Below are 14146 nucleotides of genomic sequence, written 5' to 3'. Positions count from 1 at the left end.
TTTTTTTTGTAATTCAGCTTGCTCAATTGATTGATTTCTTTGTTTTGGGAGAGGGAGAAATTATACCACACAGGATGAAACAACTGAAAAATGAGAGACTGCCCTGTCAGTGTGGCTCAGTTGGTTGAGCGTCGTCCCATGCACCACGAGGTTGCAGATTCGATTCCTGATCAGGGCACATGCTCAGGTTGTGGGGTCGATCTCCAGTAGAGGGCATGTAGGAGGCAGCCAATCGATGTTTCTTTCTCATCAATGTTTCTATCTCTCTCTCCCTCTTCCTTCCTCTCTCTAAAGTCAATAAAAACATATTTTTTAAAAAGAGAGACCTGTGTCTCCAAAGAAAAAGAATAATGAGAAGGTTAGTCCTGCCTTTTGAAAGTAGAACTACAAATACATGCCACTGAATTGCCCCGCCTTCTTTTAGTTTGAGGGAGGCAGCATGAGAAGAAACTCATAGAAAGGTATGGAATTTATAAAGACTTCCAGTGATATGGACACTTTATCTTGCATTCTTACTGGTACAATTTAAGCTGAATGGAAAAATCATGTACAATTCCCTCTCAGAAGGCAACAGCTTTCCTGGACATTTTTTCTTATATTCTGGCTTTGCTATATTTTGATGGGATTTCATGTCTTACTTTGTCATGCAATTGTGGAGCATACATGTGGTTAATGTGTACATGTTCTGAGATCATATATTGGATTTTTCTGAATTATTAGGGAACACATGCCTGATTTTAAAGTGACCAATAACCCAGAATTTCAATTCTAAAGTAGAATAAATTTTGACCTTTTCCCTGAAATCCCTATACCATGGGAAGTATTTTTATTTGACTCAGTTTCCTGAACTATTTCCTCTGGTCTTCCAAATTGAAGGATTCTCTAGAGATTTGGAATATAAAGTCTAAAATCAGAATCACAGCACCTGAAGATGCGATGGTATTCCAGCATTTTAATCCTTTCCACAGTTATCTACACTAAATGACCTACATATAATTCAATGCACTCGGTGACAGCTTCCACCTGCTGGCCATACTTCTACCTCTGAGCCATACAAAATAAATTTAACCCTTCTTTTACATGAAAACTCTTCAAATATTTAAGACTGAACTTTTGTTCACATTGTCTTCTCTTTCCAAGCAAAACTTCCTCTATTTCTGTAAATATTCCCAAAGTGACATAATTTCTAGTTCTTTCAACCATTCTGGTTGATCTCCTTTGGAAAGCAGTAAGAACATCCTTCTTTAAGAAAACAGTTGGTTAGAGTGTCGTCCTGATAGCCAAGGTCGCAGGTTTGACCCACCAGTTAGGGCACATATAAGAATCAACCAATGAATACATAAAAAAGTGGGACAACAAATCGATGTCTCCATGTCTCTCTCTCTCTCTCTCACCCCTCTCTCTTTCTCAAATCAACCCATACATAAAAAGGAAAACAGGCAGAACAGTCTTCGCCGAGACTTGCTGTGGTTTCCTGCTTCAACAGTGCTTGGACGGAACCAGTACTGACCCCCAAGCCAGCCAGCCGCCCAGATCCAGCGTTCCACTACCTCCTCACAGCACCCTGGGACTGCCCCAAGGCCCCCCCACCACTGCTCCAATGCCACACATCTGCCTCTCCTCAGCCACCCACCATGAGGACCGTGCCCACCTCGCAGGCGCTAGAACTGCCACCTGGACTTGGAGGCCTCCATCGACTGCCAGATCAGCCTGGAGCTCTATGCTTCCTAAACCCATCTGTCCACGTCTTTCTACTTTGACTGTGGCTTTGGAGAACTTTGCCAAATATTTTCTTCACCAATCTCATGAGGAGAGGGAACATGCTGAGAAACTGATGAAGCTGCAGAATCAACTAGGTGGCCGAATCGTCCTTCAGGGTATCAAGAAACCAGATCTCAGTGACTGGAAGTTTGGGCAGAATGCAATGGTGTGTGCATTACACTGGGAAAAAGGAGTGAATTAGTCACTACTGGAACTGCACAAACTGGCCACTGACAAAAAATGCCCTTCATTTGTTTGACTTCATTGAGATTCACTACCTGAATAAGCAGGTAAAATCCATCAAATAACTGGGTGACCACATAACCAACCTGAGCAGGTTGGAGGCCCCTGAAACTGGCATGAAGACAGACTTGCATTGATCCATCGTCTGGACCCCCAAAAGACGTGGGTGGCTGACTAGGATTAGTGGGTATTCTCTGTTTCTATAGAACCAAACCTGTAATTTTGTGCTTTAACCAATTAAACAAATTATCCCAGGGCACAATGAGAATAGCCTAGATTCAAACACCACCAGTTTTTCAGTATAAGTCCCGCCTCTTACCTTTTTCTCATCCTCATCTGCAGCTTTCTTGAATTCATGTTCAAAGGAGCTAGCTAGTTCATTGAAGAGCCCCACCTCCTCACAGTTCTTCAGGAATCTAGTTGGAGTAGGAGTTTGATCTGTAGACATGAAAAGAAAGGAAATTCTATTTCAGTTTTGACCTAAAATTAAAACTTGAGAGTATGTAGAGAGCACGTTTTATTCTTCTATTTGGAGAGAGTCTCGGTGTTAGGGCGAATTTGCTTTCATGGATCTCCAGTAGGTGAAGGCTGGTGCTAGGCCACCAGAGGGTGTCTGTGCTGTGTTGCCTCAAGGCCAGCAGAGGGAAGACAGAACAATGTTTTGTTGTGTGACTATCCATGTAACCACCTTTCTCCCAGAGGCTGGTTTTACCTCCCTCACCCCCAAACAAAACCAAACCACCCACCCAGGTGGAGTTTGTGAAACCTCCAGATTTGAAAATCAAGTATAGCTAAGCGACATTTTCTCTTTAAACGTACTCCCTGCTAGGTCTGAATTGAGCAGTTGTAAGCAGATGAATGTTAACATCTGATGAGGAGAAACCGAGGCTCAGGTGGTTGAATTTGTTTGCTAACGCTACCACATTAGAAATGGTGCACTGCCTTTCAGTGGTCACTGAGGTAAGGGTCTGCTACGTTCTTAAGGCATTCCAGGCAGATCTAGGGGCGAGGGAACAAGACAGCAAGATCATGAGCTAGAAAAGGAAACTGCAAACAATAGAACAGAAACCTTGGCCCAGAGCAAATTCCGGAAACCAGGATATTTGGATTTAGATTTGCCAGCCAAAATATCCTCTTAGGGGCTGCACAAATCTTTCCTCAACACAGTGCCTCTCTACCCTTGGGAAGAGGAAGACTCTCCGTAACCCATGGTAACTTTTCAAGCAACCTGAATTTTATTTATTTATTTTTAAAAAAATGTTTAAACCTGTTTTTTTTAAAAAAATATTTTTATTGATTTCAAAGAGGAAGGGAGAGGGAGAGAGAGATAGAAACATCAATGATGAGAGAATTATTGATCGGCTGCCTCCTGCAAGCTCCCTACTAGGGATCGAGCCTGCAACCCAGGCATGTGCCTTTGACCAGAATCGATCTCGGATCCTTCAGTCCGCAGGCCAACGCTCTATCCACTGAGCCAAACCAGCTAGGGCCAAGCAACATGAATTTTAGATCTGAACTTCTCTCTCCCCATTCTGTTTTTCTAGTTTTTCTTTTAGGTCAGCTGAATCTTGTTCCCTGATCCTAACTCTTTTAGATGGTTTTCCTTGACATGATAGTTACCTCATGGATTCATCTCATACCCCAAACCACTAGGTTGAATGATAGAAATAGAACAATGTTTAAATAATATTTTAAGAAGTGAGACCTGGTTTAAAATTGCTCCTTCTAGCATGATCGATTGGGAATAATCCAGTGGGATATTCCATGGAAATAACATAATTTTAAAAAATTTTAAACAAAACCTCTTCTGAATCAGAGTGTTTGGAAAAGTTACCACTACCTCCCAAAATAGTTTTAAAAGCTTCTCTGGCAGCTTTGGTTGGCCAACGATAAAGCCACTTTCCCTTCATCCCCGGGTGAGTAGAGGTAATATCATCCTTTAGGCTTAGAGAGCACTTCAGTAAGGACACACAAAAAATTACCACTCAAGTGAACCAGGATGGGGCAGCTAAGGGCATGGCTATGGCAGAAGAGGGCCTTTGGATCTCTGATCTGAGGCTCATACAAACTTCTTCCATTTCTGAACAATGTATAAGAAAATGTATAAGAAAACCCTTAACCTGCTCTGATAATTCTGAAGCAATCAACAAGTGTTTACTGAGTACTTTTTCACTTTTGGTGCTACATGCATACATTTGTGTAGAAATCTGGGGGAGAAGAGAAATAGGAATATAGGAGTTTTGCCCAAATATAAAACATGGCTCTTGCCCTAGAGAATAAAAGAATGCTTTCTAGATGAGGAAATAAAATAATTATACATAAATAACATCATAGTATACAAAAATCATGTGCAGTAGAGAATAAAATTATTGCAGAAATTAAATAAAGATAAATTAATGACAGAGTAGTTAGGAGGTTTCTAGAAGCACGACTTGAGTTGGGCCTTAAAGAATGGCTTTAGATGGTAAGGTGGGTGAAGGCACAGAGAGAGGCAGGACACGGACACCATGTATAGATGAGAAGAAGGTAGGTCTAGGTCAAAGGATAATCATGTTAGGTACATAAGTTGTATATAAAGTTGGGCAGGTACCATGGGGCTAGGTTATAGAAGGTCTGAAAATCCAAGTATGAATAGCCTTAAAGTAAGAGAAAATGGGAAAATAATGATAGATTTTGCGTGGAGGAGAAGAATTTAAGGAAGATTGGCTTTTCAACAGAATGAAGATAGATTATAATAAGAGAGTAGTCAAGGAGAGAGAGACCAGCTAGGAGACTATGGAGGAATTCAAGCATAATGAGGGTGGTGGCAGGAAGAGCAGGACGGAACAGAACAGCGAGAATCTGAAGAGAAAAATAAAACGACTCAAAATTTTGAGAATATCATCACTGAATAACAAAGGAAAAGAAGTTGGTTTAGGGGACAAAGATAAATTTGGTTGTTGACTTGAAGATCTGAATGACAGAAAGCCAGCCTGTCAAGTGTTCAATTAGGGTTGGAATACCTGTGAGACACCAGGTCATAATTCACAGATATGAGAATTAGCAGCCTAGACAGAATAGCTGAAGTTATGTGCAACGGGATGAGCATTCCAGAACAGCATGCAAAAAATAACAGAAATCACTTTCTCTCCTTGGGACTGTCCTGTATCAATTTCTCACCACTCCTAGAGACTCAGCATAGGCGTTTACACCATTCCTAATAACCTCTCCAACTTGATAACCTTGCCTCAAATTTACCTCTTTCATAAACTATGATTAATTCCATTTAATATTAATTCTCTTAGTATTTTTATTGTTTGTATTATTCACTTATATTAGACTACAAATACTAAAATTATTTTCCTGAATACATGACCTGACTTAATAAATTTAAATATGTTACCTGAATATATGTTAAATCCTATAGTTACTCTTTCCTCTAAAACCTCCACTAGCTTTCTTCTTTTTTAAATTTACATTTTTATTTATTGATGAGAGAGAGAGAGAGAAACATCAATTTGTTGTTCCACTTATGTATGCATTCATTGGTTGCTTCTTGTAAGTGCCCTGACTGGGGATCAAACCCGAAACTTTGGCATATTGGGACAACATTCTAACCAACTGAGCTATCCAGCCAGAGCTCCCCTGAGCTTTCGTAAGGATCATTAATGATATCCACTCATGTCCTTTTTCAGGAATTACAAGCTCCTAGCAAAGTAGATATTCAGTCAATAAGAAATAGGAGATCTGTAAGGGCAAATCCCTTTCTTCATGTATAGAAGCATGGAGAGAGGTTAAATACTGAGGTAAGCTTGCTTAACTCAGGCTAACTCAGAACCCCCTCATGGTATTGAAAGAAAAAGCCCACTTTGGTTTGTATGCCTGTCTAGTGAAAATGGCACAACAGAACTGCTGCTGCACGGTTTGAGAGAGGTTGCTGAGAACGGTCCCTAGAGATGGCATATGTAAGCAAGACAAACAACCAGTGAGAGGTTCCAGGTCACCCAAATTGGCACAGAAAAGTCCCATTGACAAATGTCTTGTTTGAACTCTGGAAATGTGCCCTCAATGGTGTCTGGGTTCACAAGGGAAGCTGAATTTACGAACTGACAATCTGTCTGCTTGGGGAAAACTGACACCCAGTGGATGAGAAGCAGCCAGACGAGGGCGGCTTCCCTGCTTTTGTTCACCCCTTCATTATGGGTAGGGAGAAATGTCAAAGGCGTCTTCTGTCTATAAATCTTCCAAAGTCTTAATAAAAAGAAGGCAAGGAGGAAATAGACTGAAAAAAGCTAAGATAAAACCTTAACACACCTACCCTCAAAAACCAAAGAACCCAATCTTGTATTAAAAATAGAGAGTAGAGGGCACAATAGAAACTTGGGAGCTTTTAGTGTTCCTTTTTCCTGATTAATGCAGATCACATAAGGGTTTTTAATGGGAGAAGGGGAGTATAGCTCCCAGTACATCTGGTCCCTGGTATTAATCTTAACTGTCTGGTGATATCAAGGCACGTGGCTTCTGGGGTAAAAAGTACCTGCAATGATGACTGAGTCAGTTCGGGCTGGGCCAAATTTCAATGTCATCTCATGCTTGTGTTTATGAACTGCCAGGTGGTCCTCGTTTGTAAATCTCTGAAACGAAACAGAAATGGAGATGTGTAAAAAAAACAACACTTCAGTGCCCTTTTAAAATGTCCTACCAAACATCCTGTGATAAGGTTGGTTGCTGGAAAGAGGGATTTGAACAGGGAATGGAAAGGAGGAAAAAACTGGAAGTGATAGGAAAGGAGAGGTGATAGATTTAAAAAGAGAAAATAGGGAGGAGAAAAAGAGGCACTATAAAGCTGGGAGGAGAGAGGAAGGGGAAGAGTGTAGCACCAACTGCTCTGTAATATTAGGTCCAAATGAGAGAAATGGACAGATTGTTGCTAAAGTGGGATCCAGGCAGGAGGCTTCAAACGAAAAAAAAAACACATTAAGGCAAACTCATAGTGAACAAGGGGAAAATAATTTTTAATAATAATAATAAAGAGAGAAGGGAAAGGCTGGGCACTCACTGGTCATCACAAAAATAGGAAGTTCAGAATTAAGCTCTCCATGGTAGGGCTGAAATGGACTATTTATGCGGGGGCTAACAGGGAGATAAATTATGCAGGATTAGGAGAACCATTTAACTTCCTGGCCCCCACAATGCTGCAGCAGGAGCCTGCCCAGCTATTTGGCTCAGGGTTTTAATGAGTCAGGATGGAGCTGTAGAGGACAGAGGCCCAATGGCCAGCGGTAATGGCACACACCAGCCCCATTGGCCAAATGCTGTCTCCCCTCATTGGGCAGCCCGCCTGGGCTCCATGAGCCATAAAGGGGCCAGTACTATGCTGCTGGCTATGGAATGGCAGAATAAAAATGCAAGCAGAATTTTTTTTGTTAGGGTAGGGAGAAGCCAGCAGGCAAGATGAGGGGAAGGGAAAAGAAGATGGTGTAGAGGTTTTATTTATTTAGGGGTTTGGGTGAAAGGACAATGAAAAGGTGAGGCTAGGTCTGCCTCAGTTTATGACTAAATAAGACAGGGTTACTGGACAATAATTTATGCTCGGATCTGTTCTTTAAAAGGGGAGGTGAAGAGAACAGATGAACAGCAGTAATTCAAAAGACTGATACCCTCAACATTCCTGTTGAGGCTGGCTGGCCATGTTCCTTCATTAAAACACACCTACAACACATAACAGCGTGGACACTGCAGTTTTTCACAGTTCCTTCACCAGCTAGGCTCTGAAAAATGCTTCTATTTATCTTTTTGTTTCTAAAAAAAATGATTGGTTAGTTCCCTCTTTTTACTCGCTTCATGAAATATCTATTTCCCACCAAGCACTATACCTTTAGCCCTCTTTTCCACAGCTCTTCTTCTTTAAATTGATTTTAGAGAAAGAGAGGAAAGGAGAACTATATAGAGAGAAATATCAATTTTTGTTGTTGCACTTATGAATGCATTCATTGGTTGATTCTTGTATGTGCCCTGACCAGGGATCAAACTTGCAATCTTGGCGTATCAGGACTCTAACCAACTGAGCTACCCGACCAGAGCCCCCACAGCTCTTCTTGCTTGTAAACTAAACAGAGAGGAATGGCCCCATTCCAGCTACTATCAAGTCAAGTAAGCATTACTAAACTGTTTAAGTTCCTTTATTTTACCTGAAAGTAGCTTACCCCAAATTTTCTCTGAGCCCCTATCACAACTAAAGCCAGCTTAAGACCTAAAGTCCACAGGCCTGAAGGACAAAGGGAAATTTCAATTAAAAATATGAAGGCCCCAGGCCGGTGTGGATCAGTTGGTTGAGCACTGTCCCATGCACCAAGAGGTCACTGGTCCGATTCCCGGTCAGGGCACGAGCCTGGTTTCAGGCTCAATCCCCAGTAAGGGATGTGCAGGAGGCAGCTGATCAATGTTTCTCTCTAACACTGGTCTCTCTCTCTCTCTCCCTCCCTTCCCCCTCCTCTCTCTCTAAAAAAAAAAAATAAAAATAAATAAATAAATAAAAGTATGAAGAACTAAGAAGTAAAATAGTCAAAAGAAGAATGTCTTAGTGGTTTCCAGTGAATCAAGTGTGGGGGAATTTAGCCAAGAGCTTTCATGTTCTCTACTAGTTGGTTAACCCTAGGCAAGAACTTTTTCCAACACAGCTTTTTCCTTAAGGAAAAAAGGATGGGGTAGGGTGAGAAAGGAAGGCATAACAGTCTGTTACCCAGGGGTATGATATTTGTTGGTTAAACAAGTCACTGAGACTGCCAAGTGGTTGGTAAAAGGAAATGAGGAGAATCTAGTCTACAATGGAGAAAAAGCATCATTTTGGAGGGAAAAGAACAGTAGTGAATTAGACAGGGATATAAATTTTCAAAATGCACTGGAAATGTTGCAACAATCTTTTTCAAAAGTATGTTTATAAATTCTTCAAGAAAATTTCATGTAGGTAGCTTGGAAAATTCTGCACAATGTTCTAGAATCTAGAAGACTAACTTTCAAACAGAAAGTATTTTTCTATTATCAGAAATATAGTTTGCTCAAAACTGAGCTGAGAGAAAGATTTTAAACCTCCATCAGGCTTTGCTCTGGTTAGGATTGTTTAATATTTTAAAAAGCAACTCCCCTTCTGTTACAACTTTGCTGCACAGTCCTGACTTGTTTTGTTTGTCCTCTAGCTCTTGTTCCTCTTTGTTGCACCCTCGCTCCCTTCTATGACATCCTTTTCCCTATTGAACTATTTATTTTTTCCCAAATCAAAAGTTGGGGCTGAAGAGAACTAAAAGTGGCTAAAGAGAACTCCCACCATTAGAATGTCAGAGGGTTTGATAACTGTGAAAATGGATAGGAAAAAAAATTCCATCTTAATTCTCACTAAACTCTGAAATCTAACATGCCTAATTCATAATAGCAATTACACATATTTTCATATCACATTACAGTTATTAAAAATCTCAAAATGTCCTTTATACTCATCACTACTTTGAAATTATGATAGTCACCAGAACTACCATTAGAACTTGCTATTTACCGTAATGAATTAATAAAAAAGCATATATATTACATTATAAAATATTAAAAACTTTTTTGACAACTATATTTCAAAATAATTGGTTTCCTTTGTAATTCTATGTATTATACTTAATTAATTTTAAAACATGATTTTGAGAAGGGGTTCATGGGCTTCACCAAACTCCCAATGGGGGTCATGACACCAGAGAAGTTAAGAATCCCTGATTACAGCAGGTGGTGTACTTCAGAGGAAGAGGAGCCAAATGGGCTGAATTTTACAAGGCAGGGCTTCAGTCATCTCTCTCTCTATTTCTTTCTATTTAAAATTTTGTTTAAAAAAATCTATTTTAGAGAGACAGAAATAGAAAGAGAAATACAGATTTGTTGTTCCACTTATTTATGCATTTATTGGTTCATTCTTGTATGTGCCCTGACTGGGAATCGAACCTACAATCTTGGGGTATCTGGATGTTGCTCTAACCAGCTGAGCTATTCTGCCAGGGCTCTCTGATATTTCTAACACAATTCTTGTATGGCTAGAGTAGGAGGTGGAGAATAAAAGTTTACTTAAGCTTTTTATCGCCCTAGCCAGTTTGGCTCAGTGGATAGAGCGTTGGCCTGTGGACTGAAGGGTCCCAGGTTCGATTCTGGCCAAGGGCACATGCCTGGGTTGCAAGCTCGATCCCCAGTGGGGGACATGCAAGAGGCAGCCAATCAATGATTCTCTCTCATCATTGATGTTTCTATCTCTCTATCCCTCTCCCTTCCTCTCTAAAATCAATATATATATATTAAAAAAAATAAAGCTTTTTATCAAAGTGAATGTCAATTTGGTCATTATTCCATTGTTCCTTATATTCCCTCTCATGTATTAAGAGTTAATTCTTAATGATTCTCTAGATTAGTCTTGAACTGCATGCCTAGGAAACTATCCCTCTGTAAGCAAATTCTTAAAATACCTAAAATTATTAGGTGATGAAATTTTGGTTTTTTAAAATATAGATTATTCTATTGAATTAAAATGAGTGGAGGAGCTCTCCCCAAAATTTCCTTTTTGAATTATTGGCTATTTAAAAATCTAGCTGTCCCATTTGTTAATACCCTTGTTAATGGGTTTTCCTTTGTTGTTTGGTTTTCCCTATGACTAAGGTTTTGGCAAAGAGCCACTCAGTGAATTCTGGTTGTAGGGCAAACAATGATAATTTTCAGTAAATGTGTAGAAATTTCCAAGACACAGAAGGTGGGCATCATTCAAAATGAGGACTGAAGAATTTGAGTCACACAGAATCAGGAGAAGACAGTTTATATGCCTTGAGAGAAGATTTATATGGTAACACAAGAATAGAATCTTTTAGTTTGTTAATCCTCACCTGAGGATATGTTTCCATTGATTTTTAGAGGGAGTGGAAGACAGAGGGAAAGATAGAGAGAAATATTGATGTGAGAGAAATATATAGATTGTTTGCTTTGCATGGGCCCCGAACAGGGCCCAGGCCAGGGAGGAGCCTGCTACCAAGATATGTGCCCTTGATTGGAATCGAACCTGGGACCCTTCGGTCCACCTGCTGATGCTCTATCCACTGAGCCAAACTGGCTAGGGCTTACTTCTACTTTTTAATGTGGCTTCTAGAAAATTTAAAATTGCATATGTGGCTTGCATTTTACTTCTTTTGAAGAGCTCTGATCTAAATAATATGCTCAGAGATCTGATAGGAATTTTAATTTTATGCCAATCTTGAATCTTTCCCCCTAATCTCATTTTCCCTAAATGCTATTTATATTATACTAGAGGCCCGGTGCACAACATCCGTGCTCTTCGTGGGGGGGGAGGGGGTGTCCCACAGCCCAACCTGTGCCTTCTTGCAGTCCGGGCCACTTGGTGGACATCTCCCAAGGGGTCCTAAGCGCTGCTGCAGAAGTGGGAGAGGTTCCCTCCACCGCCACTGAGCTCGCCAGCTGTGAGCCCACTGGCGAGCCCGGCTTCTGGCTGAGCAGCACTCCCCCTGTGGGAGCACACTGACCACCAGGGGGCAGCTCCTCCGTTGAGCGCCTGCCCCCTGGTGGTCAGTGCGCATCACAGCGACTGGTCGTTCTGCCGTTCAGTCAATTTGCATATTAGCCTTTTATTATATAGGATGGCACTGGCTCTCAACCAGGGGCAACTTCACCCCCAGGGGACATTTGGCAATGGTTGGGGACATTTTTGCTTGTCACAAGTGGGGAGATACTACTGATTTCTAGAGGGTAGAGGCCTGGGATACTGATAAATATTCTACAATGCATAGGACAGCTCACCAAAACAAATTATCTGACTCAAAATATCCATTGTGTCTCTGTTGAGAAACCCTGCTACAGGGTAACAGGGAAAGGAAGAAAGAAACAACAACAAAAAAAGGCTGTTTTTTCGTTATCCTCGCCAAACTGCCAACACATGTTTTTGGATCTGAATCTTGGAAAGAAAAAAACAGGCAGAAAACTTCCAACCTCACTTTATAAAATGGCTGATGTATTACAAGATCTGCAAATACTTAGGGAAATTAGGAAGATGGAGACAGAAGGCACTATAATTGGGAGAAGAACAGATTAACAAAGAGATAAAACAGAAGAAGTAAATCAAAACAACTTTGGCTACTTCAGATTTTCACACCCCAAGGGAGAAAAAAATTAGTGAGAAAAGAGATTTTCTTAGTTTAAGAAATGTTAAGCATAAAATGGAATATCAGGGCTATGAGGAAGTCAATCTGAAAACTGGTGTTAGTTGCAGAATGGGCAGGGAAAGTATACTTTTTTTTTTTAAAGAACAGTTTATTGATTTTTGGAGAGAGAGGAAGGGAGAGGGGGAGAGAGAAACATCAAAGCGAGAGTGCAAGACCATAGGCTGCCTCCTGCATGCCCCACACTGAGGATTGAGACCACAACACAGACATGCACCAACAGGAAATTAAACTGCTGTCAGGGAATTGAACCAACAACCTCTTGCTGCATAGGATGACACCCAACCAACTGAGCCAGAGCAGGGAAAGTATAGTTTCTTATTATCAACTAGAGTCCCGGTGCATGAAAATTCATGCACTGGAGTCGGGGTCCCTCAGCCCGGCCTGCCCCCTCTCACAGTCTGGGAACCCTCAGGGGCGGGAGGTGACTCGGCGATCAGGGGAAGGCGATGCCCCATCACACCTCTGCTGTTGCCACTGCCGGCAGCACAAGCCTTGGCTGGCCCTGGTTACCTGAGCCTCGGGTGGCCCTGGGCGGCTGCGCAGCTGCCATCCAAGGCTTGCCTGCACCTCGGGCTGGCCCTGGGTGGCTGGGGGGCTGAGGGGACTGGGGGTCTCTGGAGGCAGGCTCGGCCTTGCTGCACACCTGCCGCCCTAGCAGGGCTGAGGGGACTGGGCGCCACCATCTTGTGGCTGTGGGTGCAGCCATATTTGGGGGCGCGGCAGTCAATTAACATATTTCCTCCTTATTGGCTGTGGGTGCTGCCATCTTTGAGGACAGGGCAGTCAATCAGCATATTCCCTCCTTACTGGCTGTGGACGCCACCATCTTTGCGACAGCATGAGGGTCAATTAGCATATTCCCTCTTTATTAGATAGGATTTTCCATGGCATGCCCTGGCCAGTGTGCTCAGTGGTTAGAGAGTTGGCCTGCGCACTGAAGGGTCACAGGTTTGATTCCCAGTGAAGGGCATGTACCTGGGTTACACATTTTTTTAAAAATGTTTAAAATGTACTTTTATAGATCACTGATAAATCCAGGAACACACAATTTTAACATAAATGCTATGAAAATAGTAGACAGTATCACTCTCAGCTTAGACAAAATGAGTATCTTGTCTTCCTTCTTATCATGGGAGTGCTGGTATGTCACGGGGGAGGTATGCAGAAAATCTCACATGCTTGTGACATTATCACATGGGTTGCATGTTTGATCCCCGGCCATGGTCGGGGCACATGTGGAAGGCAATTGATCGATGAGTCTCTCCACATCAATTTTCTCTCTCCCTCACTCTCTCCTTACCTCCCCCACCTTCTACTCTCTCTTAAAATTCAATGGGAAAAATATCCTCAGATAAGGATTAAAAAAAAATCAATGGAAAGAAATATCCTTGGGTGAGGATCAACAAATAACAACAACAACAAAAACAATTTTCCATGGCAGATCTTTAGTCAAACCACCTTCCATTTCTAGGAAGTTTCATTTTCATTCGTCCTTCTGTGATAGAAGAATCTGGAATCCTACCTACCAGCAAACTGACTAAATGAACAGAGTTAAATAAAGAGTTAGGAATGGCTCTAGCTGGTTTGGCTCAGTGGATAGAGCATGAGACTGCAGACTGAAGGGTTGCAGGTTCGATTCTGGTCAGGGGCATATGCCCAGATTGTGGACTCAATCCCCAGTTGGGGGCGTGCAGGAGGCAGCCGATCAATGATTCTCTCTCATCATTGATGTTTCTATCTCTCTCCCTTCCTCTCTGAAATCAATAAAAATATATTTTTTAAAAAAGTTAGGAATGGCTTGAAGAACAAGGATGGTAAGAACTGTAAATCAGGAATACATCTCAATGAATAAAGTCTTAAGATTTTTAATTTTTAAAAATTGATGTATTACATATAAAATACAAATCAACAAAAAA

General features: G+C 41.4%; 1 protein-coding gene across 8 annotated transcripts in view; it reads right to left on the bottom strand.

The window, feature by feature from the left end:
* Window positions 1-14146, bottom strand: part of ATF7 (activating transcription factor 7) — a 102550-nt gene that overhangs the window by 18384 nt on the left and 70020 nt on the right. For 7 of the 8 annotated variants that reach the window (XM_014542036.1, XM_014542040.1, XM_005869152.2 and 4 more), the window contains 2 exons: window positions 6521-6617; window positions 2324-2442 (listed from right to left, as the gene is read on the bottom strand). In XM_014542036.1, coding sequence (XP_014397522.1) covers window positions 2324-2442; window positions 6521-6617 — 216 coding nt within the window. Of the gene's footprint in view, window positions 1-2233; window positions 2443-6520; window positions 6618-14146 lie in introns of those variants that run through there. The other variant, XM_014542041.1, reaches the window with a different exon arrangement.

Source organism: Myotis brandtii, unplaced genomic scaffold, assembly GCF_000412655.1.
Source record: "Myotis brandtii unplaced genomic scaffold, ASM41265v1 scaffold29, whole genome shotgun sequence".
NCBI classification, from domain to species: Eukaryota; Metazoa; Chordata; class Mammalia; order Chiroptera; family Vespertilionidae; genus Myotis; species Myotis brandtii.
This window is presented reverse-complemented; position numbering and strand designations above follow the sequence as displayed.